The 24,079-nt window shown below is 51.1% G+C and overlaps 5 protein-coding genes, 1 long non-coding RNA gene and 2 other non-coding genes across 14 annotated transcripts; 5 read left to right on the top strand and 3 right to left on the bottom strand.

Moving 5' to 3' along the window:
• Positions 1-237: 237 nt before the first annotated feature.
• LOC131574519 (putative polyketide hydroxylase) lies at positions 238-1,807 on the bottom strand. Of its 3 annotated transcripts, none has more exons than XM_058828999.1 (3): positions 1,412-1,807; positions 984-1,111; positions 238-430 (listed from the first exon to the last, which is right to left on the bottom strand). In XM_058828999.1, exons 1-3 carry the CDS (start codon positions 1,664-1,666, stop codon positions 427-429), a joined length of 387 nt encoding a protein of 128 aa, XP_058684982.1. In that variant the 5' UTR covers positions 1,667-1,807; the 3' UTR covers positions 238-426. The 3 variants fall into 3 exon arrangements, with proteins under 3 accessions (XP_058684982.1, XP_058684983.1, XP_058684981.1); XM_058829000.1 differs by having other exon boundaries at positions 984-1,055; XM_058828998.1 differs by lacking the exon at positions 238-430 and having other exon boundaries at positions 799-1,055.
• Positions 1,808-1,913: 106 nt separating this feature from the next.
• LOC131574520 (protein phosphatase 1 regulatory subunit 26-like) lies at positions 1,914-12,647 on the top strand. The gene is made up of 3 exons (XM_058829001.1): positions 1,914-2,034; positions 4,397-6,997; positions 12,119-12,647. Exons 1-3 carry the CDS (start codon positions 1,914-1,916, stop codon positions 12,211-12,213), a joined length of 2,817 nt encoding a protein of 938 aa, XP_058684984.1. The 3' UTR covers positions 12,214-12,647.
• A 129-nt stretch (positions 12,648-12,776) lies between these two features.
• On the bottom strand, positions 12,777-13,839 carry LOC131574518 (piercer of microtubule wall 1 protein-like). 2 transcript variants are annotated; one of them, XM_058828997.1, is made up of 3 exons: positions 13,567-13,759; positions 13,421-13,499; positions 12,777-13,278 (listed from the first exon to the last, which is right to left on the bottom strand). In XM_058828997.1, the coding sequence occupies exons 1-3, from the start codon at positions 13,629-13,631 to the stop codon at positions 13,078-13,080; spliced, it is 345 nt and encodes a 114-aa protein (XP_058684980.1). In that variant the 5' UTR covers positions 13,632-13,759; the 3' UTR covers positions 12,777-13,077. The 2 variants fall into 2 exon arrangements, with proteins under 2 accessions (XP_058684980.1, XP_058684979.1); XM_058828996.1 differs by having other exon boundaries at positions 13,421-13,839.
• On the top strand, positions 13,740-15,467 carry LOC131574517 (small ribosomal subunit protein uS2m-like). Of its 2 annotated transcripts, none has more exons than XM_058828993.1 (4): positions 13,740-13,860; positions 13,947-14,024; positions 14,155-14,284; positions 14,586-15,467. In XM_058828993.1, the coding sequence occupies exons 1-4, from the start codon at positions 13,833-13,835 to the stop codon at positions 15,127-15,129; spliced, it is 780 nt and encodes a 259-aa protein (XP_058684976.1). In that variant the 5' UTR covers positions 13,740-13,832; the 3' UTR covers positions 15,130-15,467. The 2 variants fall into 2 exon arrangements, with proteins under 2 accessions (XP_058684976.1, XP_058684977.1); XM_058828994.1 differs by having other exon boundaries at positions 13,782-13,860; positions 13,950-14,024.
• Positions 15,468-16,634: 1,167 nt separating this feature from the next.
• LOC131574521 (uncharacterized) lies at positions 16,635-19,837 on the top strand. Of its 3 annotated transcripts, none has more exons than XR_009276522.1 (4): positions 16,635-16,910; positions 17,404-17,509; positions 18,172-18,275; positions 19,666-19,837. It is a non-coding gene; the product is annotated as an uncharacterized LOC131574521 (long non-coding RNA). The 3 variants fall into 3 exon arrangements; XR_009276523.1 differs by having other exon boundaries at positions 18,172-18,662; XR_009276524.1 differs by lacking the exon at positions 19,666-19,837 and adding an exon at positions 18,889-19,659 and having other exon boundaries at positions 18,172-18,662.
• LOC131574523 (small nucleolar RNA SNORA17) lies at positions 17,758-17,891 on the top strand. Its single transcript, XR_009276525.1, has one exon. It is a non-coding gene; the product is annotated as a small nucleolar RNA SNORA17 (small nucleolar RNA).
• Positions 18,306-18,439, top strand: LOC131574524 (small nucleolar RNA SNORA17). The gene has a single exon (XR_009276526.1). It is a non-coding gene; the product is annotated as a small nucleolar RNA SNORA17 (small nucleolar RNA).
• Positions 19,838-21,100: 1,263 nt separating the features above from the next.
• On the bottom strand, positions 21,101-23,831 carry LOC131574516 (divergent protein kinase domain 1B-like; the record flags this gene model as incomplete). Its single annotated transcript, XM_058828992.1, has 3 exons — positions 21,101-22,880; positions 23,433-23,609; positions 23,724-23,831. Coding segments are annotated over 3 exons (1,098 nt in total), but the record flags the coding sequence as incomplete, so codon positions are not given.
• Positions 23,832-24,079: the final 248 nt, after the last annotated feature.

Below are 24,079 nucleotides of genomic sequence, written 5' to 3'. Positions count from 1 at the left end.
AGCAGCAGCAGCAGCCTCCCCCCCCCCCCCCTCCCCCCCCCCCCCCCCCCCCTCCCCCCCCCCCAAGCAACTGCATGTGCACAAAAACATTTATCAGGCTTCTGGCCACAGCTTTGACTTTAATTTTATTTTAAAAGTGCATTCACATGTAAATTGGCTTGGCCCGGGAGGATACAGGAACACAAGAGCCTTTTATTTCCTCTGCTGCAGCGCTAGGGAGGAATATGGTGAGCGAAGCAAAGTTTCCTCACCTCCAGGCTGCAATTCTGCAGTGAAGGAAAAGCAAGTCCATTGTTTCCTCCTGCACACAGCTGCTGGCTGTGCTGTTTTCAGCAGTCTCGTTCAAGCGAGCCAGATCAGAACATAAAAGCATGTTACATATCCCAGGGACAAGAACACACAGGCAAATGTCTTATCGGCTCTGTATTATCTGTTGTAAGAGCAAGAAATAAATTAATAAGAATTTGTAACTGTGTCTGGTGATTCGCAACATGGTCCTGCCCCACATTCCCAGGGTCAAACCTGGTTTGGTAGTAAAGGATTCCTGGGGGGAGGAAAAGAATTAAAATGTGAAGCTGGAGATGAGGAAAGGGCACAGAAATACATGTGCTCCCCAAAACAAGAAGCTCTAGGATAAAAGCAGGTGAAAATCTGTTCCTTGCCATATGTCACCCCCATATCTTGTGATGTGTTGCCACTAAAAGAGTGCAACACTCTCAGTCACCCCATTTCCAGCCTCCTTAGGTGCTGTCCCCCACTTGTCATCACCCAGCCTGAGCATTTCCCCTGTGATTTTGATGACACCCAACCAAAAGATGCTGATTTCTTCTGCATCATCACAGGTGTTCCAGCCCCACGGGGAAACAAAACGCACTGACAAAGTGAAAACAGGCAGCACCAGGGGTTGAGGCACCAGGGGTTTGTTTGCCAGAGACGGGGAATGGAAATGCTTGTGCAGATTTATAGACAGAGCTGTGACTCACTCTGTGTGTTTTAGGAATGAACAGGTTGAAACGGGTGTCCCGATAGGAAGCATCCCACAGCTTGGTTCTGCTCTGGAAGCACAGGGATGATAGCACAGGGTTGGCAGTGTGTCCTCAGGGAAAACCCGCTTGCCAACAAAACAGGGATGAATTAGAGCACTAAAACTTTGTATTTCTTTATATGAACCCTCCAACAACCCAACAGCTCCAGGAGCCTCAGCACCTGCTTCAGCGGCTGAAAGCAGAGGCCTTGGCTCTCTGCATCTCACTTCTCGTTCTGCACCCCAAACTTTGCGCCTGGGACAGCCAAGCATTGCATCCTGCCGATATTTTGAGTTTCCCCCAGTCTGGCAGCCCCGCTGCACCCCGAAGGGAGCGGGTGGATCATCCCCTGCTCTGCGCATAGCTCCGAGGCAAGAGCCGAGTACCACCTCGTTCTTTCCGCTGCTGTTTTCCTGCTCCGCGCCGGGACCGCGGTTTGGAGCCGGGCCCTGGCCGCGGGGCTGCTGCAGGAGGCCGCGGTGCCCCTTTCCCCCGGCGGCCCTTCCGTTACGATCGTTACCGGGCTCCCGCCGCCCTCCCTCCGCTCCGCGCCGGCTCTCAGGGCCAGCGGCCGCCGCCGCCTTTGTGCCCCGGCCCGGTGCGGTCCCTCCCCGCCTCCCCGCCGGAGCCCTGCGGCGCATGCCTCCCGCTCCCCGGGGGCAGGGAAGGAAGCGCCGCCCGCTCCTGCACCAGCGCGGCGGGCAGCGGCGGAGCGGAGCCCGGCGGAGCCGACAGCCCTGCCCGGGCGCCGCCGACCCCCGTCCCCCCTGTCGGCCTCCTCTCGGCAGGTGAGCGGCGGGCGGGGGGCGCGGCCGGGCTCCGCCGCGCCGGCGGCCGAGGGAGGCCCGGGCCCGGGTCCGGGGCGGCGGAAGGCGGGAAGGGGCAGCCATGGCGGCGCGGGCAGGGCCCGGCCGGCCGCGGGCAGTGGGCGCGGCGCCCCGCGGGGGTCCCGCGGGCGGCGGCTGCGTGCGGCACCCGAGCGCGGGGGACCCGTCAGAGCCCCTCCGGGGTAACCCCCGAGCTGGGGGTACCCTTGTGTCCCCTCACACAGCCCCTGTGGGTGCCCCCCGGCTTGGTGTCCTCTCACGTCCCCTCACACAATCTCTGTGGATGCCCCCCGGCTTGGTGTCCCCTCACACAGCCTCTGTGGGTGCCCCCCGGCTTGGTGTCCCCTCACACAGCCTCTGTGGGTGCCCCCCGGCTTGGTGTCCCTTCGTGTCCCCTCACACAGCCTCTGTGGGTGCCCCCCGGCTTGGTGTCCCCTCATGTCCCCTCACACAGCCTCTGTGGATGCCCCCTGGGTTGGTGTCCCCTCATGTCCCCTCACACAGCCTCTGTGGGTGCCACCCGCCTTGGTGTCCCTTCGTGTCCCCTCACACAGCCTCTGTGAGTGCCCCCCGGCTTGGTGTCCCCTCACGTCCCCTCACACAGCCTCTGTGGGTGCCCCCTGGGTTGGTGTCCCCTCATTTCCCCTCACAGAATTACAGTGGGTGTCCCCCGCCTCCTGGATGTGTGTCCCCCCATTTTCCCTCAGACCCTACCCTGGGTGTCCCCTCATGTCCCCTCACACCCTCTGTGAATATCCCCTGGCTGAGTGTCCCCTCACGTGTCCCCTCACGGTCTCCATGGGTGCCCTGGGTGGGTCCTGGGACACAAAAAATTCACCCCAATCCCGTGTAATTCTCACAGGACCCCCAGTCCAGGTGTAGGATAGTGAAGGCACCTGCCTCTTCCCTGAAAACTGTGGAAATAGGTTAATAGGAGAAACGTTAGGATTTTATTTTTTAATGAAGCTGGGAGCTAAAGTGTGTTAATTGTGTTGCTTCAAGGTAATGAGGTATCCTAATTTCTGGTTTTTTGATCCTTAGCTGCTTATTACAAGGAAAAATGTTTTTAATTTATATTTGCCCAAGCGAAGAGTGATGAATAATTGTCTTCCCTTGTTGTCTGTTACCTTACTCTCAGTAAATAAATAGAAGTTTTGAAGACTTTAGAGTCATTAATCTTTTAAAATATTTAATGCCACTGATTAATTTGAAACCAGATCTAGAGAATAGTTGACAAGTGCAAGGTCAGGGAGGTTTCAGAGGGAAAATCATGTCCTTGTATGTTGGCAGAGTCCAGTGCCACTGCAGTTGGGACTCACTGTGCTTGTGTGGAGTCTGGGCTTGAAGAGCCACCCAGCTGCTGTAGTTTTTGGGAATTACTGTCAGTGGTCCTACCAAATGATGCTGCAGGTGAAGCCTCCGACCCTTAGGGGACCATGTGGAGGTGGTGAATTCATTGGGGTGTTAACTGGAGTTTTGTGGGTGGCTTTTTCCACTCTTCCACAAACCAAAGCTTCGTTCTGTCTGGGGTTTCTACTGGAACACAAAGAATAGCTCCTAATCTTCATCCTGCTTTTGTGCACTCCCCAAGAGCTGTGTTTGCCAAGAGCTTTTATCCTGCAGTGAGGCCGGATAACTGATGTCTCGGGGTTATTGCTCTAGAGTGTGTTTCAGGAAGAAATAAGTTCCCTTTCCTTTTCTCTGAGCTGCCCCAAGTCCCTGGGCTGTGTGTGTTTAATGCCAAGTCAGATCTAGTAAAGGCTGTGTTGGGATATTGTGTGAGATCTCTGCTCTCTGAGGAAGAGTTGCTTTGTGTCCCACCATCCCAGATGATGGTCCAGGTTTCTCCACATCCACCTGTCCTGCACCATGTGGACACAGCCAGTGCTGCTTTCGTTGGAAAACTGGAAAGCTGAGCTGTGTGGTCCTTAAAAAGGGCAGTTTTGCCAAAGGAAATAATGAGCAGAGTATTTTGCTGAGTTCTCCACTCCCACTATGAAATAATTCCTTAAAATTGTTCTTTCTCTCCTGCCACTAAGTTTTCTGCAAAAATATTCAGGCAACCTCAGTGCAAAGGGGTTTACACACACCAGTGCACTGAATGCCATCACACTGGGTACCTTTGTGGGTCTGGGCAGTGCATCATTATTCAGGAGCACATGCAAAAAGGACTGGAAAGCACAGGAAGAATTTTCAGAAGTGAATTACCTGAATTGGGTTGTGATTTTGCCAGAAAATACTACAAACCACAGATGATGAGTGCTCTGCCTTATCCCCAGTGGCTGTAGAGACTGATTTACCTGTTCAAGTGACGTTGAGGAGTAAATCCTGTGATATCTGGCACAGTAGTCCTGGGTATTAATAATTTACAGTTTATGTTACCAGGATTATTTCATGGAATTTCTAGAAGCCACATGCATAATAAATATTTTTGGTTTTTTCTTTGTTTCAGGATGGCGGAGAGACCAGTCTGAAAATCTGTTCCATCGTGGACTTTGCTGTGGTCTGCTAGAATGTTCCTTATGGATGCTCCTCCTCTGGTAGCTCTTCAGACAAAATGGGAGTCCTTTGGACCAGCAAGGAATTGTAGATACCCCGTTTGCTTCCCTGAATCCGACAGCAACGTCACCAGAACCTCTGTGAGCGCCAAAGTGCAGATGATCATAAACAACCTGCAAAGCCAAGAGCCTGCCCTGGGTATGAGCCATGAGTGTGGCTGTGTTGTGCAGAAGAAACAGAAGGGAGAAAAAGGCACCAGTACCAGAGTCACATCCAGCACCACGCTGCTGCGGAAGCATCCTCAGTACAGCCAGAGTGGGTGCCCTGAGGATTCTGATGACAGTGAAGTGGAAAAGAATGTTGAATTTGGGACTCTCCTGCTGGATTCTGACAGCGATGATTCTGTGGACCGAGGTATAGAGGAAGCCATCCAAGAGTACTTGAAAACAAAAAGCAAAAGTGCCCAGTCCTTGCCAAGGAATGCAGAGCGTTCTGAGAATGTGAGCAGAGACAAAAGGTTTAAGAGAGAATTCTCTCAGAACAAAGTGGCAAGTAACCTCCTCCCTGTGAAATTTAAAGCTGAGATGCTCTCTGAAGAGTACCTGTCTGACCACCTGAGAATTGGGAAAAGGCTCCAGCCTGCTTCTCCTCAGAGCATCAGCAGCGATGACTCCTTTGAACAGAGCATACAAGCTGAAATAGTGCAGTTCTTGAATGAGAAAAAGCAGCAAGAAATTAGTAAATGTGTTACTGAGGAGGATAAAAAAGATTCTCGTGTGAGATCTGTCCTGAAATGCAACAAAGAAGCAACGAACAGAGCAAACTGTGGTGCTCTAAAGCAAGATTGTAATGCACTGCTCCTGAGACACCATCCCAAGCTGCAAAAATCCAGTGCCCAGTCCAAGTGTTTGCAGTCAAAAATCCAAGCAGAGCCCAGTGATTTGAGTCAGGTGAACCAAGCATATCTAGAAATGGCCACTGCCAGCCAGCCCTGGCTCATGGAGCAGAATGAGGGAAGTGGAGCTCATTACTGGGAGCCAAGGGAAGCACTTACCAAGGAGAGCATGCACACATCTGACTCGAGCAGCGATGATGGCATCGAAGAAGCCATTCAGCTTTACCAGCTGGAGAAAATCAGGAAAGAGGCAGGTCATGCAGCAAACTGTGTACCTTTGCAGAGGGAACAATTTGATCCAAAGGGTGTGGCAGACATTTCTGCCAGCCTGACAATTAGCTCCACAAAAAGTGCCTCACCAGAAATCCCTAAAAACCCTATAAGCAACAAGAGAAAAGAAATTAATTCCAAGTCAACGGGATTAGAAAGCACCAGCAATGACTTTAATAAGCTGTTTAAACCACTGAAAAAAGCCAGACATTTTGCACTTCCAGAAAACAAGATTGCTGCTTGTGAGCTCACATTGCAGGCCTCTTGCAGAGCAGACACATCTGCAGAACTCATGTGTGCAGAAGCTATCCTGGATATTTCCAAAACAATCATGCCATCCCAAATGGGAAGTGACAACAAATCCCTCACTGCAGACTCCTTCTTTTCTCCCCAGCTTCTCTCGTCCTCCCGTTGTGAAAGTGACAGCAGCCTTGTGGACAGTGATGACAGCATAGAGCAAGAAATCAGGGCTTTTTTGGCTCTGAAAGCACAGTCAGAAAACCTTGGAACAAAACCTCCCAGCCTGTCACGCTCCATCCAGATGCCTTTGCCTTCTGATCCAAACAGCCTCACCGGGACCCTTGAGCCTGCTCTGCCCAAAACACTGAAATTATCCCTGAGTAGGAAAAGGAGACTTAAAAGGGAAGGCAGAACAGCAAAACAAGGGGGGTCAAAACTACCTGAAGAGCTGGAACCAGGACTTCTCCAGCCAGGTAACTATTCCAAATTCCCTGTGCTCCAAGAGGAGCGTGCCCTGAGCAACCCCGCAGAACTCCGGGATGCTCAGAGTAATAAAGACCTGAGGCAGCAGCAGCTGATGTCTCCCAAATTGTCTGGCTCTGATGGCAGTAGATGTGTGTCCTTGGACTCTGTAAACCCTTTTCTGCAGGTTCAGAGTAGCACAAGAAAACCTATAAAAAACCCCATCCAGACCCCAGAGAGGGAAGGGTCGGGTGATGAGAGCAGCTCTCTGGACAGTGATGAGGACCTGGATAGTGCTATCAAGGATCTGCTACGGTCTAAAAGGAAGTTAAAGAAGAAATCCAAGGACCAGAAAGCTCAGTGTAAGAAGAAAGTCAGATTCAGTGAGACAGAAACTCAGCTGCTGGATGAGTTCAGTAGCCTCCAGCAAAATGAGTGGAAATGTAAAAATCCCTCACTGCTAAAAAGCTGCCTCTCAAAACCCAGGAAAGCTGTGAGGGAGAGTGCAGTCAGGAACCCTCCAGACAACATCAAGCTTCCCAATGACAAGCCAGAAACCATGAAAAACCTGGAGTTTAACTTACAGATTAAAAAAAGCAATAAACCTAAACCAGTTTCAAACCAGCGGGGGGCTAAAAATAGAAAATGTGCTTTCCCAGCTGTGTCAGACGCCAGTGACAGCAGCTCAGTGGACAGCGATGACAGCATCGAGCAAGAAATCAGGAGGTTTTTGGCAGAAAAGGCTAAAGACTCTGCAAGCAATTCAGAGATGCAAAAAGGTGATGCAAGTCCGGACCTATTTAGAGCAACCAAACAAACTGGTAATAAAGGAAAAGCAAAGCAGCAGCCAGTGGAAAACGAGATTGACCTCGTGCTGGGTCAGAGTAAAAATACTGAGGTAGCTCAGCAAACTGAGGAGGTGAAGAGCTCTCGGAGAGCAGAAGGGAAAAGTGCAATGTTAGCTGGCAGTGGGAAATGTGCTTCCTCTGCCGAGAATGTTCCTACTACTGGTCAGTCAAAAGCTAAACAAGGACTGGGTGGGGTTAAAGGTGGTTCTGCTGTGGAGTTACTTGGGAATGCAACAGGTAAAAGGAATGTCCGTAACCCAGAGCCCCCAAAACCCAGCAGAAATGAAGGGTGTAAAGTGAGAAAAGTCATGAATGCAAAGCCCAGATCTAAAAGGAAGAATACCTTCCAACTAAAAATCTCAAGTAAATTTATTGCAGGTCTGAAGTACGCCCGGGACAGGAAGAAATTGATGCTTTTGAACAAAAAGCAGAAAGCAGAGTGTTTGCTCACCCAGAGCAGTGCCTCGGGAATGGAGGCAGCTTCCCAGGACACAGATGTACTTAACCCCTTGCCAAAAGGCGAATTTAGCGGGGAAATTACACCAGCAATAACAGCAGCCAGTTCTTCTCAGAAACTCACTGTGGGAGGGGCAAGTCCCCATGTAGCAGAAAGCTGTGCAGGAGCTGAGTGTGTCAAAGAGGCAGCTGAGGGTAGCAGGAAGGCTGATGCTCCAGGGGATCAGTCCCACTCCAGCCTCCCCTCTCTGGAACAGAGCATGGCAGCAGGAAAAGCTGATAAGGTTTGCAGAGAAACCTCCAGAGCTGAGAATACCCAGATGTGGATCAAGGAAGGAGATATCCACCAAGGCAGCTGGGCTGACTCCACTGCGGATCCCCCACGCCCTGGGTGCAGTGTGGGAAAAGCAGATAAAGTCAGCAGAGAGGCAGCTCAGCACAGTGCTCAGGTGGGCTGTAAGGGAGGGAATAACCAGCTGGACAAGAGGCCAGATGCAAGTTTAGCTTGCCCAAGGCAGGAATTCAATGTGACAGCAGCAGCAGCAGTGTATAATAGTGGAGGAGCATGTGCAGATAACCGTGTGCAGATGTGCATTAAGGAAGAAAAAGTTGACAGGCAGGAAGAAATTCAGGTATCCAGCTCCAAAATGGAAGGAAAAATACCTGTGCTGCAGAACAGGGAAGCTGCTAGTGAAGTACACCAAGGGCAGGAATTTTTAACCAAAACCTGTGCAAAATTTACTGATCTACCTGCAGGGGACTGCCCAGGTTCCCTCTTGGAAAAAAAGGTTTCAAATATGTAAGTACTTTTTTTTTTTACACTAGCAGTCTTTTTATAAAATAACTCTGATTGTAATTACCTTGATAAAACTTGAGACAGGAAAGGAGAGGCAGTGGGAGATGCTGATACCTGTATATCATACACACACTAATGTGAAAATAATTCTATTTAACAGGGATATCACAGATAGACATTCGTAGCTTTTGTAGAATTTTGTAAATTATTTAAAACGCTCTAAGGAAATATTTTTTATAATGATTTTTAGGGCTTGCATTCCTACAGGATGCTGTAGTTACTGTAGATAAGATATTGGCTAATTACACTTTAAATTATGAGGCCTCTAATTGTCTCTCAAAGGGAAACCTGTTTGCGCACAGAATTTATTTGGGAACCTGTTGGGAGATCTTAGGAAAGCCTTGGATAGCAATGCAGATGATGTGACAGTGGCCACACCTGAGCTGCCTCAGGACAATCCTGTGGGGTGGGTTTTGCTTGGAGCTCAGATTTCCCGCCCGAGGACTGTGGGAGGAGGTCCCTGGGCAGAACTCGTGGCTGTGGAGATCCAGCCTGGAAGATACAAATGCAAATTCAGGTAAATCAAGTGGATGGCTCTGTCTGCATCTCCTGTGCAAAGGGATCTCAGCAGCTGCTCAAAGTCCTTTTGAATACCCAGAACCTCCTGCTAGCAGATGATTCCAAGCACAATTGCAGTCCAAGACAAGTGAAGGAGTGTGTCTGTTCAGACAACATGATTTCCCTGGATTTTCCTGGATTTCTGTACTGTTGGGCCTGCAGGGCTCAAACAATTCCTCGTTATTCTCAACTTTCTCATTTTGATGCCCTGCAGTAACCCAGAGATGGCTTTTGGTTTCCTCAATGAACTTTCTGGAGCTGAGTGCCCTTAACTTTCCATTTTCAGAAGTGGTTTTTAAAATGTTACATTTCTGTGAACTTTTCACTGACAATTATGGTGCAATAAAGCAAAGCTGGGTTTGCTGTAGGAAGTCACAACACAAATGGATTTTTTCAGCCACGGATATTTTCAGCACTGTTCTTTCTTCAGGCTCTTTCTCTGCCTCCGTTTCCAGCAGCCAGAATAAAGCAATTTTTCACTACTATCTTTTTATTTGTAGTGACTTTCAACGGGATTGAAGTAGCAATTCACATCACACACACAAAAAAAAGTGCCCCCACACTGGTTTTGCTGCAAATTCAAAAGGTATAAATTGGAGCTGTTGGCTCTTTCATTTTCATTTTTGTGTTGTGAAGTCCTTGGAGGAGTTTGTTCTCACATCTTGTCCCTGTGAATTGATCTGATATTCTCTTTGCTCTTCTGCAGAACTTCTCTCAGCCAAACCACCACTTAGCATCACTTTGTTTCTCAGTCACTTCAGGAGTCTTCCTCCAGGCTGGCCTTAAACTTGCAAAATGGAGCAAAAGCAGCCAAGACTGGATCCAGAATCCCATGGTGTCCCTGGTGTGATGCAGAATGTGGGCAAAATACGTTGTAGCATAGAGTAGTATCTGTGGCATGTAGAGAAATAAACATCCTTGGTGTGTTTATGCTGTGGTGCAGCTACGTTTGGAACATGTTTCTAGTGCTCACTTGGCATTTCTGACTGTCCAGCCACCTTTTTGTAGCCCTGGGGTCGGTTGGCCGGGTTGTTTAAAGGTCAGTGTGTTAGCTCATCTCCATTTTGTGGTAGGATACCTTGGAAAAGTGGTTTTTTCCGTAGCTCAGTGCCTGCACTCCCTCTTCACAGGTTTGTCTTTTGCTCTGCCTTGATTCCGTTGCAGGATTTGAGCCTTTTGTTTGGAATAGGTCAATAGGCTGGTATTTTAAACTAGAAGTTTTCCAAGTACCTTGCTTTAAAAGGATTAAACTGTATACTTAATTTTCCTAGAGATCTTGGAAGCACTCTGTACTGTTTGTATAAAAAGCTGAATGTTTCTCCTCAAAAGTTTTCAGTAAATCCACATTAAGACTTCAGAAGTGTCTTGTGCCCCTGTCACTGTGTCTGTGTCCTCAGTACCACTCGTGACCTGATTCACTCCCAGTTAAAATGCAATTCCAGTTACCTTGTGCTTTAAATAAAACCTGATTTCAAACAGCACTTTTTTTTTTTTTTTTTAATTGATGAACTTGATTTGTATATAGGAACTGGTGTACATTGCTGAGTTTCTAATGTTTAATAAATGGGGTTCTGCCCATGGACCATGAAACTGGAGTGTTCCTATGGTTTGTGTCATCATCCTGAGCGAGTAATAACTTTTGTGTTCCCTCTTCTTCCCTCCTGACTGAGGATGTCGTTATTTCTTTGTAACAAAAAAATGAAGGAGGAGAATTTACAAAATACAGAGGGGTGGCTTTTGGGAGGTTGGAATGGTTCTTGTGGTAGCAGAACCCCAGGGGTTTTCTTTCCTGGTGTTTGTGGTGAAGAAGTGGAATCTTTCCATGTGTAATTAAATGTGTGTCAAGGAGCATCTCTGGAACTGCAACAGCCAGGGCTCCCATGGCAGTGTCCTCATCCTGGCCCAGTTCTCATCACTTGTTCAGAAAAGCGAAGTCTGGTGGTTTGGAGTAATAAGGAATCCCTCTTACACATCACTAAAGGCTGACCAGCTGAGGAATAAAAAAGATTATATTGAGTGCCAGTAAATTGCCACACGTGGTACCAAAGTTGGGACTGCAGCACGAATCTCTCAAGGCTGAATCTTCATCAAAGCAGATTTTATTTCCTGTTTATAGTGCCCGTGACAGCACCAGGGAGGGCACAGAACAGGCACAGACTGCACAGCCCTGCTGGCCCTGTCACTCCAGCTCTGGGGAGTGTCCAGAAAACTCCTTTTCTCATTACTCCCACCCTCCTGACACCAGTTATTGCAGTAGATACATGGAACCATAAACTCAGCTCTTCTGAAGCTTGTAAAGCTTCCTTTCCTTTAAGGAGTGATGGTTTGTATTTTTTAAAAATACACAATGCTAATTTTTCTTTCCAGTCAGAGCACAAAACTTGTTAATTTAGATATTAAGTGATTAAACAACTTGGTGTTTTTTATTACAGCTCTGGTGAGTTACAGATCCTGACTGCAGTACCACAGGTGTCAGATAAATCTGAAAAGAGGTTTATTGCTTCATTTGGTACCCCAGTGACTGGTTTTGTGTGCTTTGGGAACAACCTTCAAGGTTCCTCAAGGGACAATAAGGACTCCCTTAATTTTTTATTCCCAGTTCTTTGCAGCTATTTTAGGAACATGTGTTTTGACATGTATCTGCTCTTTATAAAAGGCAGGAACACAGCATCCCTGCCCCCATTTCTTTTATTAATGTAGAAGCTTTTAAATTTTTCATCCCTTCAGTTGGTGATAGTTCAGCCTCATGTAATTTTATCTGCAAATGTGAAAATCTTCCTTTCAAAAGACAGAGTAGAAAGATTGTTCCAGGTAGATCCTGTGTGGTAAAATGAGTCGTTTTTAGGATGATATTTTGAATTTGTATAGGTATTTCTTTTAAAGAAGGTGTATTTGGTCTAACCTCTGAACACTTAGATACACTGTACACTGCATGCCAAACTCTTCAAAGGAACTGGTTTCAGGATTAAAACTAAAAGGAAAGAAATTGAAGCAAGAAAGAAGAGGTGGGTGTTTTCAGATGGAGTGGGAAAATATGTGACAGAATCCACTCTGTTTATATTTTTAAGAGGCAGCCTTATTTCTGAATTATGCCACCTGCAGAAAAATCTGTGGATAAAAATATATGTAACATTGTCACACTATTTCTATTGATTCAGCACTTTGTTATTTTCTCATTTCAGGAGAAGAAAGGGAAGTTCTAAGAAGCTCCAGGTATTGTCTAGAGTCTAATACAAGAATCACAGCAAATGAAAGAGGGTTGCTTATTTCTTTTTAGATGTTAAATCTTCAAAATGTTGACTTTTCAGGCCCATTTCTGCTCAGTTTATTTATCTGTTCCAATTTATTGGTGTGTTTGCAGCAGAGGGGGATTTACCCAGCTCTTACCACATGCCACAGGCAGGGAATATTTCTGACATGTGAAGAGTATCAGTCGCAGTGGGGTTTGGACATAATGTTACACTCATTGTTTATATTTTTAGCAAACAGTTTGAATAATATTCTGCTCATCTTTAATGTTATGTTACACCTGTAAGGTGGGACAGTTTCTCATCCATCAACAGGCAGAGTAGTTTCTCTTAAAAACTCATTTTTCAGTCAAAAATGTTCAGATGTTCTTTCAGTGCAGTCACTGTCCAACTGATGCAGTTTCTTTGCCTGTCCCTACAGTTGTTCCAATAAAACTTTAAACTTTTTTTTTGATTGTCATTATTTGAATAATTTCTTAAAACTTTGTTGTTTTGAGAGAGAAGAAACATGAACTTTCTACCAGAAATCCAGAGAGTTAATGAATACCACTGGAAAACTTGCAGATTGATTATTCATTAAATAGTAGAGAAGCAGTTTCATCTTAATTTTTAATGATACATGGTACACGAGGCAAGAGTGTAAAGGATCATTAGTGACAGAGAAGGGGATAACGGGATAAATACGGAATTTATGTAGTTCTAGCATTTATAAGCTGCTGATAAATTAGGTAAAATGCTTCACATCAGCCACCTAACTGACACTTAACCACATGAAATCTTTAACATATTACTCCTAAATAACATTCCCTCTGTAATCTAGCGGGTCTGTTTAGTAGCAAGGCTGGCTGTGGGTGTATTTCCCAAGGCAGCCAAGAGCTGCAGCGGTGTCCTGGCTACAGCGGCTGGTCCCGGCAGTGCGAGGGGCCGCTGGGGTTGTAGCTGGGGTGGAAATCCAGGTGCTCGTAGGCGGTGATGAAGGTGTCGGAGCCGGTGCAGTGGCTCTTCTCCAGGGACGTGTTCAGGCTCTCGTTCCTGCACATGCCAATCTTGCCCAGGTGATCCGAAAACTTGTGCGAGAGGGAGTGGAAGGAGTTCTGCGGATGGCGAGAAAAGGAGAGGGGTGGGGTGGGGGGAATGTTTTAAATGCCAACCTCGACAGCAGCTGCAAAGGCTGGATGCAGCGGATGCGGCCAGGGGCAGCGTGTCCCCATCTGCCTCGGGTGCTCGGTCCCGTACCGGCAGCTCGTGCACCGTGGGGGCCCTGCTGCCGTAGCTCTGGTTGACGGTCCGGAAGCGGGGGTGAGCCTGCGGCTGCCTGCGGGGGGAGAGCACAGCTAGCGCGGGGAGCGGGGCGCCGGGGCCGGGCCCGGGCCAGCGCTCACCCGTAGCCGCGGTAGAAGGTGAGCTCCTGGAAGCGGCGCGGCACCCCCGGGCTGAGGCCGGACATGGCGGAGCCGCCGGCCCGGAGCGTTGCCCGGCGACGAAACGCGGAGAGCGGGGAGCGACCGCTCCGAGCCGCGCAACCGCCCCGGGCAGGGCGGGGGCCGCGCTCCGCTCCGCCCCGCAGGAAGCGGAAAGCGCCGCTGACCTTCCCTCCCTCCTCCTCCTCCTCCTCCTCCTCCTCCGTGCCCTGCGGCGGGCCCGGAGCATGGCGGTGCCGCGGCTCCTGCGGGCAGGTGAGCGGCGGGACCCGGCCCGGCCCGGAGCGGCCCGGCCCGCCCGTGTGACCCGCCCGTGTGACCCGCGTGTTTCTCTCCCGCAGCAGCCCCGCGCTTCTACAGCAGCGTCCCGGTCCCGGTCCCCGTCCCGGTCCCGGCCCCGGCAGCCAGCCGGCCCCGCGGTGAGTGCTGCCTGCACCCCCTGCACACAGCGCTTGAGCCCTGCAGCAGCCGCCGTGCTGCATCGGCCGCCACTCCGCAGTCCCGGCTCGGCCACACCAAACACACGGGTTATTTATTCCCCTCTCTCAGCTGAGGATGACAAGCTGCTGACCGAGCCTCTCAGCCACCCCGACTTCTTCAATGTGAAGGAGCTCTTCACCCTGAAAGATCTCTTTGATGCTCGGGTGCACCTGGGCCACAAAAAAGGATGTCGGCACAGGTGAGTGATGCTTTTCGTGATCCAGTGCTTGTTGACATCGGGAATGCTTCCCCACACCACATTTGCTGGATTGGTCTGAGCCTGGAACTGCCCACCCAGGGCAGGAGATCCCCCCAACACTGAGAGGGTGTGAGACTGGGACGGACGCTGGGTGCGAGGGCTCTCACAGAGAACACCTCTGGTATCAGCCAGGAGCAGGAGCATGGGATGGTTCCCGTGGGGTCCCACACATCCACAAACACTCGATGCCCACACACCCCATCCCCGTGTCCCCTGTGCCGCCCTCCCGCTGCCCCCGCAGGTTCATGGAGCCCTACATCTTCGGCTGCCGCCTGGATCAGGACATCATCGACCTGGATCAGACCATGCAGCACCTGCAGCTGGCCCTCAACTTCACGGCCCACGTCGCCTACCGCGGGGGCATCATCCTGTTCGTCAGCCGCAAGCGCCAGTTCTGCCACCTGGTCGAGAGCACGGCGCGGGCGTGCGGGGAGTACGCGCACACCCGCTACTGGCAGGGCGGGCTCCTCACCAACGCCCACGTCCAGTTCGGCCCTGGCGTCCGCCTGCCCGACCTCCTCGTCTTCCTCAGCACCCTCAACAACGTCTTCGAGCCGCACGTGGCCATCCGGGACGCGGCCAAGATGAACATCCCCACGGTTGGGGTGGTGGACACGAACTGCAACCCATGTTTGATCACCTACCCCATTCCCGGGAATGACGACAGCCCCGCGGCCGTGGAGCTCTACTGCAAACTCTTCAGGATGACCATCATCCGTGCCAAGGACAAGAGGCGGCATAGCGAGGCCATGAAGGAGCTGTGGAAGAAAGCCGAGGGCAACTAGAGCCCTAGGGATGGGCTCAATGCCTCTGCTCCAATTCCATGGGACTGGCTCTGCATCCAGAGCACCGGCTCTTGGCACAGCTGGCTGGCTGGGGAAGGGACCCCCCAGTCCTGTGCACGGTGATCCCACAGCGGTCACAGCCGTGGAGGATCTTTAGCTCCAAAAAATTGTACAGAGCAATGCAAGGGGAAATAGAGCCAGGCCAGCGCCTGCTCCTGTCCTTGTCACTGTTGCAGGGGGGTGCCGCTGTCCTGTGGCTTTCCTGAGCTTGTGATCTCACCTGAAACCACTTCTGTTTTGCATCTCTTCTTAGCAAATAAAAGGATTTATCCCTGTGATCCTCTTTGGATTTTTCCCTTGTGGAATGGGATGGGGAGTCTTGGCCGGGGCAATCACAGCAATGAGGGAAAGGGATGAAGGATGGGCCCATGCTGGGGACACTGCAGGGTGGCTGATGCAGGACGGGAGGGTCCCCACTTTGTCCCAGGACACGCTGGGAGCCCAACCTTTGCCACCACGGAATGTGGGGGACTCCAGGAGCAGCTGAGAAAATGGGATACCTATCCCTTAGTAGCATCGTGTCTCCATGGGAGGCCCTAGAGCAGTCCTGGGCAGGGCTCTGTGTCCCATCCCGTGTGTCATCCTGTGTCCCATCCCGTGTGTCCCATCCCCTGTCCCATCCCATGTGTCATCCTGTGTCCCATCCTGTGTGTCCCATCCCGTGTGTCCCATCCCGTGTGTCCCATCCCCTGTCCCATCCCGTGTGTCCCATCCCGTGTGTCCCATCCCGTGTGTCCCATCCCGTGTGTCCCATCCCATGTCCCATCCCGTGTGTCCCATCCCGTGTGTCCCATCCCATGTCCCATCCCGTGTGTCCCATCCCCTGTCCCATCCCGTGTGTCCCATCCCGTGTGTCCCATCCCGTGTGTCCCATCCCATGTCCCATCCCGTGTGTCCCATCCCATGTGTCCCATCCCGTGTGTCCCATCCCGTGTGTCCCATCCCATGTCCCATCCCGTGTGTCCCATCCCATGTGTCCCATCCCGTGTGTCCCATCCCGTGTGTCCCATCCCCTGTCCCATCCCGTGTGTCCCATCCCGTGTGTCCCATCCTGTGTGTCCCATCCCGTGTGTCCCATCCCGTGTGTCCCATCCCATGTCCCATCCCGTGTGTCCCATCCCCTGTCCCATCCCGTGTGTCCCATCCCGTGTGTCCCATCCCGTGTGTCCCATACCGTGTGTCCCATCCCCTGTCCCATCCCGTGTGTCCCATACCGTGTGTCCCATCCCGTGTGTCCCATCCCATGTCCCATCCCGTGTCCCATCCCATGTGTCCCATCCCGTGTGTCCCATCCCGTGTGTCCCATCCCGTGTGTCCCCTCCCGTGTCCCCCACCGGCCGCTCCCGTCTCTGGGTCCTCCCGCCCGACAGGGGGCGCTCGCGGGCGGCAGAGCGGCGCGCACGCGCGCCCGTCCCTCCCTATATAAGCGTGAGGCGGGGGCCGCCTCGCCCTTTCGGCGGGCGCGGGGCGGCGGGAGCGGAGCTGCTGAGGGGCTTCAGCGCAGCTCTGGCGGGGCCGCAGCAGGACCGCGACCGGCCTCGGCCTCCCCCTCTCCCGGCGGGGTCAGCGGGAAGCGCTGCGTCCCTCATGCGCAGGAAACCGGTGCTGTTTGAGGCGGCTCCACAGCTGCGCCTGCCCCCGCTATGCTACGGCGAGGCTCCCTCAGGGCCGGTGCCGCTTTCCCCGGGCGCTGAGCGGCTGCGGCGGAAGGAACGAGCCAGGTGAGGCTGCGGGAACGGCCCTTCCCCCTCAGCCACGCGGCCGGGGCCGGCCCCGAGCGGCCCTGGGGCTCTGTGGGCTCCGGGAGCAACCACGTGCGCCATAAATCGGGCATATCATGGAATGCGCTGCAAGCAAAATAATGATACATATATGTATATATATAAATTATTATATATATTATTAATATCTAATATGGTAATATATTTGTATGTTATTAACTGAATATATATCTTTTTAAATACGTAGAGCTGTAATATAAAGCATACACAGCTGTGTATATTCTAATATACCCCGTTGAAGAAAGGAAGGAAATGAAGGGCTTTAAGATTTTCAGGAAAATGTTTTCAAATATTTCAGTAGCTAACGTGAATCTTTAGTAGATCCCCTTCTTGTTGTAATTCTCTGGTTTTCAGTTATATGGCGCGTTTCACAGAAAATTAAGGTTGTTAGGTGGTTAGTAACAGCATTTTTCCTTTATTTTTCTTTCTTTAGCCTGGCAGTGGACAAAAAATGAACCAGCCAAGATGGTGTGACTTTAAAAACGAAGGGTAATCCTTCAGAAAAAGGCTGCTCGAGCAAGCTTCAACCTTATCTAACTGTAAGTGGAGTGTTACATTTGGTATCCCAACATACAGCAAATACCTTTATAGCAGTGCTTTTAAGTAGGTGATAAAATCTTGTTTTTATAATACCAGAGTCATGGAATGGTTTGGATTAGAGGGGACTCCTTCCACTCTCGCAGGTTTCTCAGGGCAGCATCCAACCTGTCCTTAAATGCTTCCAGAGATGGACATCCACCCATAATTATGTTTTTTTCAGTCTTTATGGGTTATTTGTTCCCCCCAGGCTGCCACCGGCGTTGCAGAGATGGCTGCTGTGTCATCTTTGTGTCAGAGAGTGGCAAGAGAGAGCCAGGCTATGTTCTACGCTCGTTTGTTCTGCACCCCGTGAGCACTCAGAGTGATTGATAGCCTGACATCATTAATCAGCCTGATAGGAGACTGGGGAAAAACTAACTGAGCTGTTTGAAACGTGAGATCTGGATGTAGCAGACTGGGAAGTTGTGTTTGATCTGTGCATATGGGTTTCTGATTATTTAGCCTTGAAAATCAGACCCTGTGGGTGCCACTTGTGTTACAGAAGAGTTGAAGTGATCTGTAAAACCACGTGGTAGCACTGGGAGTCACCAACCTTAACCTTCTCAGAAAATGAAAGTATTCCTGTGCTGTTAATTTATATATTTTGAATTCCCGTTGCCAGTGAAGCAGCAGTGTTGTAACCAGGCTTTGGGGCGTGGCTGAACAGCATCCCGGTATTTCCCACGTTTCCCGAGGCCGTGCAGAGCCGGAGGAGCCGCGGGCCAGGTGAGCTGCAGTGCTGGGAGCTGCCCAGCCCCTGCCCCAGCTCGTGTTGCAGGCGTGGCTGCAGTGCCACGTCTGTGTCATTCGGTGGCAGACAGCAACAGGCGATGTCTTCCCTGGTGCTCTGAGCCCTGTGAGCTCTCAGGATTGCTCAACAACCTGACACTTCCTGATGGCTTTTCCTGGTCCTTGGATGGGGAATGGTGAGGGGTGGACAGCACACAGCTGACACTGTCCTTCAGTCCTTGGTCAGGGACACCTTCCACTATCCCAGGCTGCTGCTCCCTGGATCCAAATCGTGCTGTGTGCCACTGCCCCTTCTTGAGGGATGCCAGAAACGGAGCGAGAGCAGCTCTGGGCATGCAGGGATGGTGACCCTGAGGCTTTGCTGTGAGTAACTCTGGCACTGCTAAATGGGAAACCTCATTAAATGGCCTTTACAGGGCCAAAGGTCCCTCAGTGGTGCAAAGTGAACCCTTTAATTGGCAAAAGTCACTGGCTTTGGAAAAGAATGTTAATAAGGTTGTGGGGATGTGGTTATGCTTGAGGATGTGGCTCTTTTATTTGAATTTTGTGACTTTTAACCCTGCAATCTTTGTTTGGGGTTTTTCATCAGGCTTTCCTCACACCGGGGGTCCTGCATGGGCACTGAGTGCTAATGAGTGGCTCTTTAGAGCTTCCCTGTGTGAGGCACAGCAGAACCATGGACATTTTCCTGATGGCATTTGCTGGAACTGCCCTTCCCCAAGCAGCATTCCTGGGCCATGGATATTGCTTTGCTGGCTCTCAGCTGTGGAAAACGTCAATGTTTTGCATGAAAGTGGTTTTGAGAGAAATTAAAAATCTCTGTGTGCACAAGACAGCCCTTCATCACCAAGGGCTGGTTTGTGTCATGGCTTCAAAGGCTGGGATAAGTCCAGATTATTTTTCCCTGCACTATTAATAGCTTGGCTCTGCACCAGGGTTGGCAAACTCACCTTGGATTTTTAGGGAGTGATGGAATAGCCCAAAGCAGGCTTGAGCTATCCTGCTCTCAAATTATCCCTTTCCTGAACTCCCCCAGCCAGATTAATTTCTAAAACCCCTCTGATGTCATGGCACAGAGTTTCTGCTAAATTTGTGCCATGTCCTTCTGGACTGAAGGAAATCCCTGTGTAAAAGTTTCCTTGTGAACCCTTATAACAGAGCCTTAAAAAGTGTGGTTTCATTTCCTATTTCATCTTTTATTTCCCCTGGGATGTGAAAAATCTTGAGACAATCCCAAGACAATGAGGGCAGCAGAGTCTGGATGGCAGGGGTTAATTAGCTCATTAGTATTGATATTATTGCTCCCTTTTCCTGCCTGTTTTTCAACTTTCCTGACATCCTGGGCCTTTTTTTTTTTTATTTGCAGATTATGCCTTGAGCTGCAGAACGTCTGACAAACGTGGCAGCTGAGAACTGGTTGGCAGCATCCACGTCTGATGGTTTGGAGATTCCTAAAACTTGATCATCTGTGTTTTCTCTACATGGTTATGAAGGATTTAAATAAAAAAAACCACTAAATAAAGATGCCACCTACAAGACTGAAAGGATTATGCTGTGTATTTGTGGCACCCCAAGTAATGCTATTTTTTAACCATTCTAGGATTTAAGACTTTGTGGATATGAGAATTTAGGATTGTTTTAAAGCATTTAAAGGTTTTACCTCCATCCCCTTGGGCACAGAGGGGATCCAATGAGATCAGATTGTCAGTCTTGGAGTGTCCTGGCTTTTTTTCCATCTCCTGTGGGGAATTTGGAGGAATTAATAGTGTAAAACAGCTTTGCCTTGACTCATTTCTCCTGAATGCCAGTGTGGTTTGTAAACTGCACTCACTTTGTGCCTTTTATTAGTGACAGAATTCCTGGGAGTCAGCAACGGTTCCTGGGAGTGTCCAGGGCCATGGATTAATGGAATAATTGTTGTCACAAGTGTCTTTATTTCAATTAAGCTGTCAGGGCCAGGTCTCTCAGCTACAGGGGCCACCTCTTCATAGATATTTTGAGAGGTTCTGATACTGAGGGAATGGTTTCCCTCCACTTTTCCAGGTGCTCTGCTTTGAGGGAAGGGAACAGCAGGGATTTAGTGGGAGGGAAGGATGAAAAATGGCTTTTCTGACACCCTGAGGAGGGGATTTTGGCAGGGGTGTTGGATTCCTTTGCTAATGGCAGGAGATGGATTTGTCAGGGAGCTGTTGCTATGGGGATGCAGGACAAGGGATGAGGAGCTGGGGTGGCTGCCTGGAGCCTCCCTTGCTGAATTCCAGTGAATTCCAGCTCTGCCTTTCCCTGCCTTGCACCTGAAGCTGCACACAGGACCTTGGCAGTGTCCATACTCCATCCGGGCTGAGGACCCCTTCAAACACAGAATCCTTGGGAGTGCTCAACGTTTCCATGGATAAATCACATTTCAGAGGCAGCTCCTCAGCAGGGAGTGAGCTCTGAGTGCTGGACACAGAGCACTCCTGACACCAAAATGTCCCCAGTGAGAGGTGATGAGGATCCTGAAGAACCGAGAGAAGGAAAATCCTGATCTTTCTCCCCAAAGGACTCCTAAATTTGCAGCCCTGGTCAGGTGTATTTTTATTTTGTGATTCCCTAAGGAATTGTTGGCAGGAGAAGCAGCACATGCTCCAGCAGCAGGAACACGGCTGTGCTGGGAACAGAGCAACCTTGGGGGAGTTTATCCAGCTCTTCCTCCCTGCCCAGAGTTGTAAGATTGCTGTAATTGAGCATTTTAAGGAAACAGCCATAGTTGGAGCCCTGGGAGAGTAGACACAGCCAAAAAAAAATGTCTGGAGACCTGCTAAAAGCTTTGCCCGGAAATTCATTTTAATAATGAGAGAAGCACTGGATTATTCTGGTATTAACCTTCAACCTCTGCAGGGCAAGCCCAGCTTAGTTTTTGGAGAATGAAACGGAGGGGTTGGCTTATCCCTGCTCTGAGTGTGGTGGGCAGTGACTCCCGGGGCACACGAAGGGGTCACAGCGGTTCGAGTTTAGCCCTTTGCCTTTAAGCCATCCTTGGCCTCGGCCGCTTCCAGAGCGGACACGTGAGGGAATGGCTTGTGCTGCCAATTGCAGGCTGGGGGCAGGAGCAGCTGGGGGAGCCTCTCACAAGCCACGGCATCACTGTCAGGGTCAGGCACTTAAAAACGGAACCAAAGAACCGCCACCATTCTCCACGGTGCACCAGACAGCTGATCTGCTTCCTGTGTGACAGCTGGATCTGATGGCAGGTGACTCAGACACTTAAGGAGAGACTTTTGAATGGGGAAATCTACCTTTTCCTCCTTTTTAGATCACAAACAAGCTGGTACTTAACAGGCTGCTGTTTGGCTATTGATGGACGGGTGTGATTCACGTCAAAGCTGTTTATTTACATCAGAGCCGTTCCTCAAAAGGAGATGTGACAAGTACAGCATGAATGATTCATTCCCATCGCTTTGCTCTGCTTTCCTGCTCATCAAGGAACAGTTTGATGCATCCAGCTGGGCTCTGCTTCCTTATCCCTTTCCGTGTCTTCTTCCTCCCCCAAGCCTGCTCAGCTCGGCTCCGTGTCCCAGCTCCGCTCCTGCCAACCCATCCCTGATCCTGCTGGGTGGTGGAAGTCATGATGCTTGGTTTTCCATGAAGGAGAAGGGGCTGCAGCTCTGCTGAATTCCCTGTGCAGGGTATGTTTTTCCTGGGTGGGAGAGGATGGAGAAACAGGCCTTCAGCCCTTGGACCTCACTCCAAGCTCAGATTGGAAACGCCAGGGCCGTGCTTCCCCCGTTAGGAATATTTGGTGTTGGAAATCTTCTTCCAGAGCAAGGTCTTGAGGTTGTTGAGCACGAGGGAGTGGTGCACTTCCATCTGGCTGGCCAGGCCGCTGAGGGTCATGCAAGTTCGGAGCTGCTTCTGCAGCTCTTCCTTCAGCTCCAGGGGAGCTCCATAGAGCAGATAGTCCTGCAGCAGCCCACACACCTTGGCCAGGTTGGGCTGCACCATGTCACCCTTGCACTGCTTCAGGAGCTTGTCACACGTGGCCGTGCAGTCCCGCCCGTAGGTGCAGTCCCCGTTCTGCTCACAGTGCCGGCCCTTGAGGAATCCTCTGATTGTCATCTCCGTCGCCACCTTCCGCAGGTTGACCATTTTGAAGTCGTACTTGTCGTTGTAGCCCACGTTCCTGAGGCTGCTCTCGCAGATGTAGAAGTTCCCGTAGGTCCCGTGGAAGATTTCCTCCACGAACTCCAGGAGGCCGATGGCGATCTTGGCGCGCCGGGGCCAGGCCGGCGCAAACCACTGGTGGATGAGCTGGTGGGCGATGGGAGGCAGCAGGGACTGCAGGAAAGGGGGGACATCCACCCCATAGAGGGAGGTGTGGGGGATCTTCTCGGTGACATAAAGGTCCCCGCAGTGCCCCAGCAGCTTGGCTGTGTGCTCCTTCTCGTGCAAGGAGAACATGAGGAGGAACTCGTTGAGCTGAAGCAGTGCCCAGATGGATTTGGCCTCTGCCAGGGACACCTTCCTGTCACGGTTCACGTCTGCCATGGTGATGATCCGGCTCACCAGGGCGGGAAGAGATGGCTGATCCCCCAGCTTGGACTGCAAAAACAACAAGAATTGGCATCAGAGCCTCACAGCTCTCCGTGTTTGGGTGTCACATCACAAAACTGAACTGGGGGAGCAAAGAACTGAGCTGGGGAGAGGAGGAAACGGTGACGCTCCAGGAAATCCAGCACCACACCAGGCGTGGGCAGATCCAGCTCCAGCAGAGTTTTACCAGCCTCAGATAAAAGAGTAAAGAGTAAAAAGGTGCTCTAGACCCTCCTGCCAGAGTTGCCACCCCACCACTGCTGCAGGAGCCCCAACAGGGGTCAGGGCCACCAAATCAGCTCTGCCCAGCACAGATGCCACCCACAGCCATGGCACAGCCACCTCCAGGGATGTGGCTACTGAAACCTCACAGATGAGGATTCATGGCAGGGAATGGAGGTTTTCCTCCACTAATCCAGTGCATGGCACTGGCACCCAGCAGTGTGTGGGGGCCACGGGCAGGAGGAGCTCTCGTTCAAAGGGAAGGAAAAACACCATCGGTGTTTCTGACTCACGGGAGCCTTCCCAGGCCTGTGGGATCACACAGGGCCCTGCACTGACCTTCAGGAAGTTGAGGAGCATTTCCTTGAACTCGTCCATCGAGGTCCCCCGCGTGGGTTTGTCGAAGAGCACCACGTCCCTCCTGGGCACAGAGTCCGGGCGGCTGTCGGCCCTCAGGGCTTCCCCGATGCCACATTTGATGATCACCTCCCTGTCCCTCCAGAGCCCTCTGTAAACCTGCAGCACAGGGAGGAGGGCAGCAGGTGGAAGGAGCTGGGCTCTGGTTCAGGATGGGCAGAGGGTTTGATGCTGGTGCCCAGCCCCTGGCATGGCTGGGGGGCACAGACCTACCTGCTGGCTGGGGGAGGAGGAGAGGCAGTGCTGGAACAGGAGGCTGCGCTCCTCACACAGGTCCTTGCACGTGGAGCCAGAAATGATCCCTTTCTTGTACTGGTCACACTGGGGAGGGCAAGGAGAGAGGAGCTCAGCAGGGACAGATTCCTACTGGCCCTTAGGGATGGCTCAGTGCCCTGAGCGTGGTGGGGCTGGGCTGGCAGGGACCCCTGTGCTGCTGGAGGGACCTCAGGATTTATTCCTGGGTGCTGCTGCTGCAAATCCAGGGCTTTGGGAGAATCTGTGGGCTGAAGGAGAGGGCAGCGTGGGGTTGGGTGAGGATGCACAGGCTCAGGGTGCTCAGCAGAGCAGCA

This window comes from Poecile atricapillus, unplaced genomic scaffold, assembly GCF_030490865.1.
Source record: "Poecile atricapillus isolate bPoeAtr1 unplaced genomic scaffold, bPoeAtr1.hap1 scaffold_370, whole genome shotgun sequence".
NCBI classification, from domain to species: domain Eukaryota; kingdom Metazoa; phylum Chordata; class Aves; order Passeriformes; family Paridae; genus Poecile; species Poecile atricapillus.
This window is presented reverse-complemented; position numbering and strand designations above follow the sequence as displayed.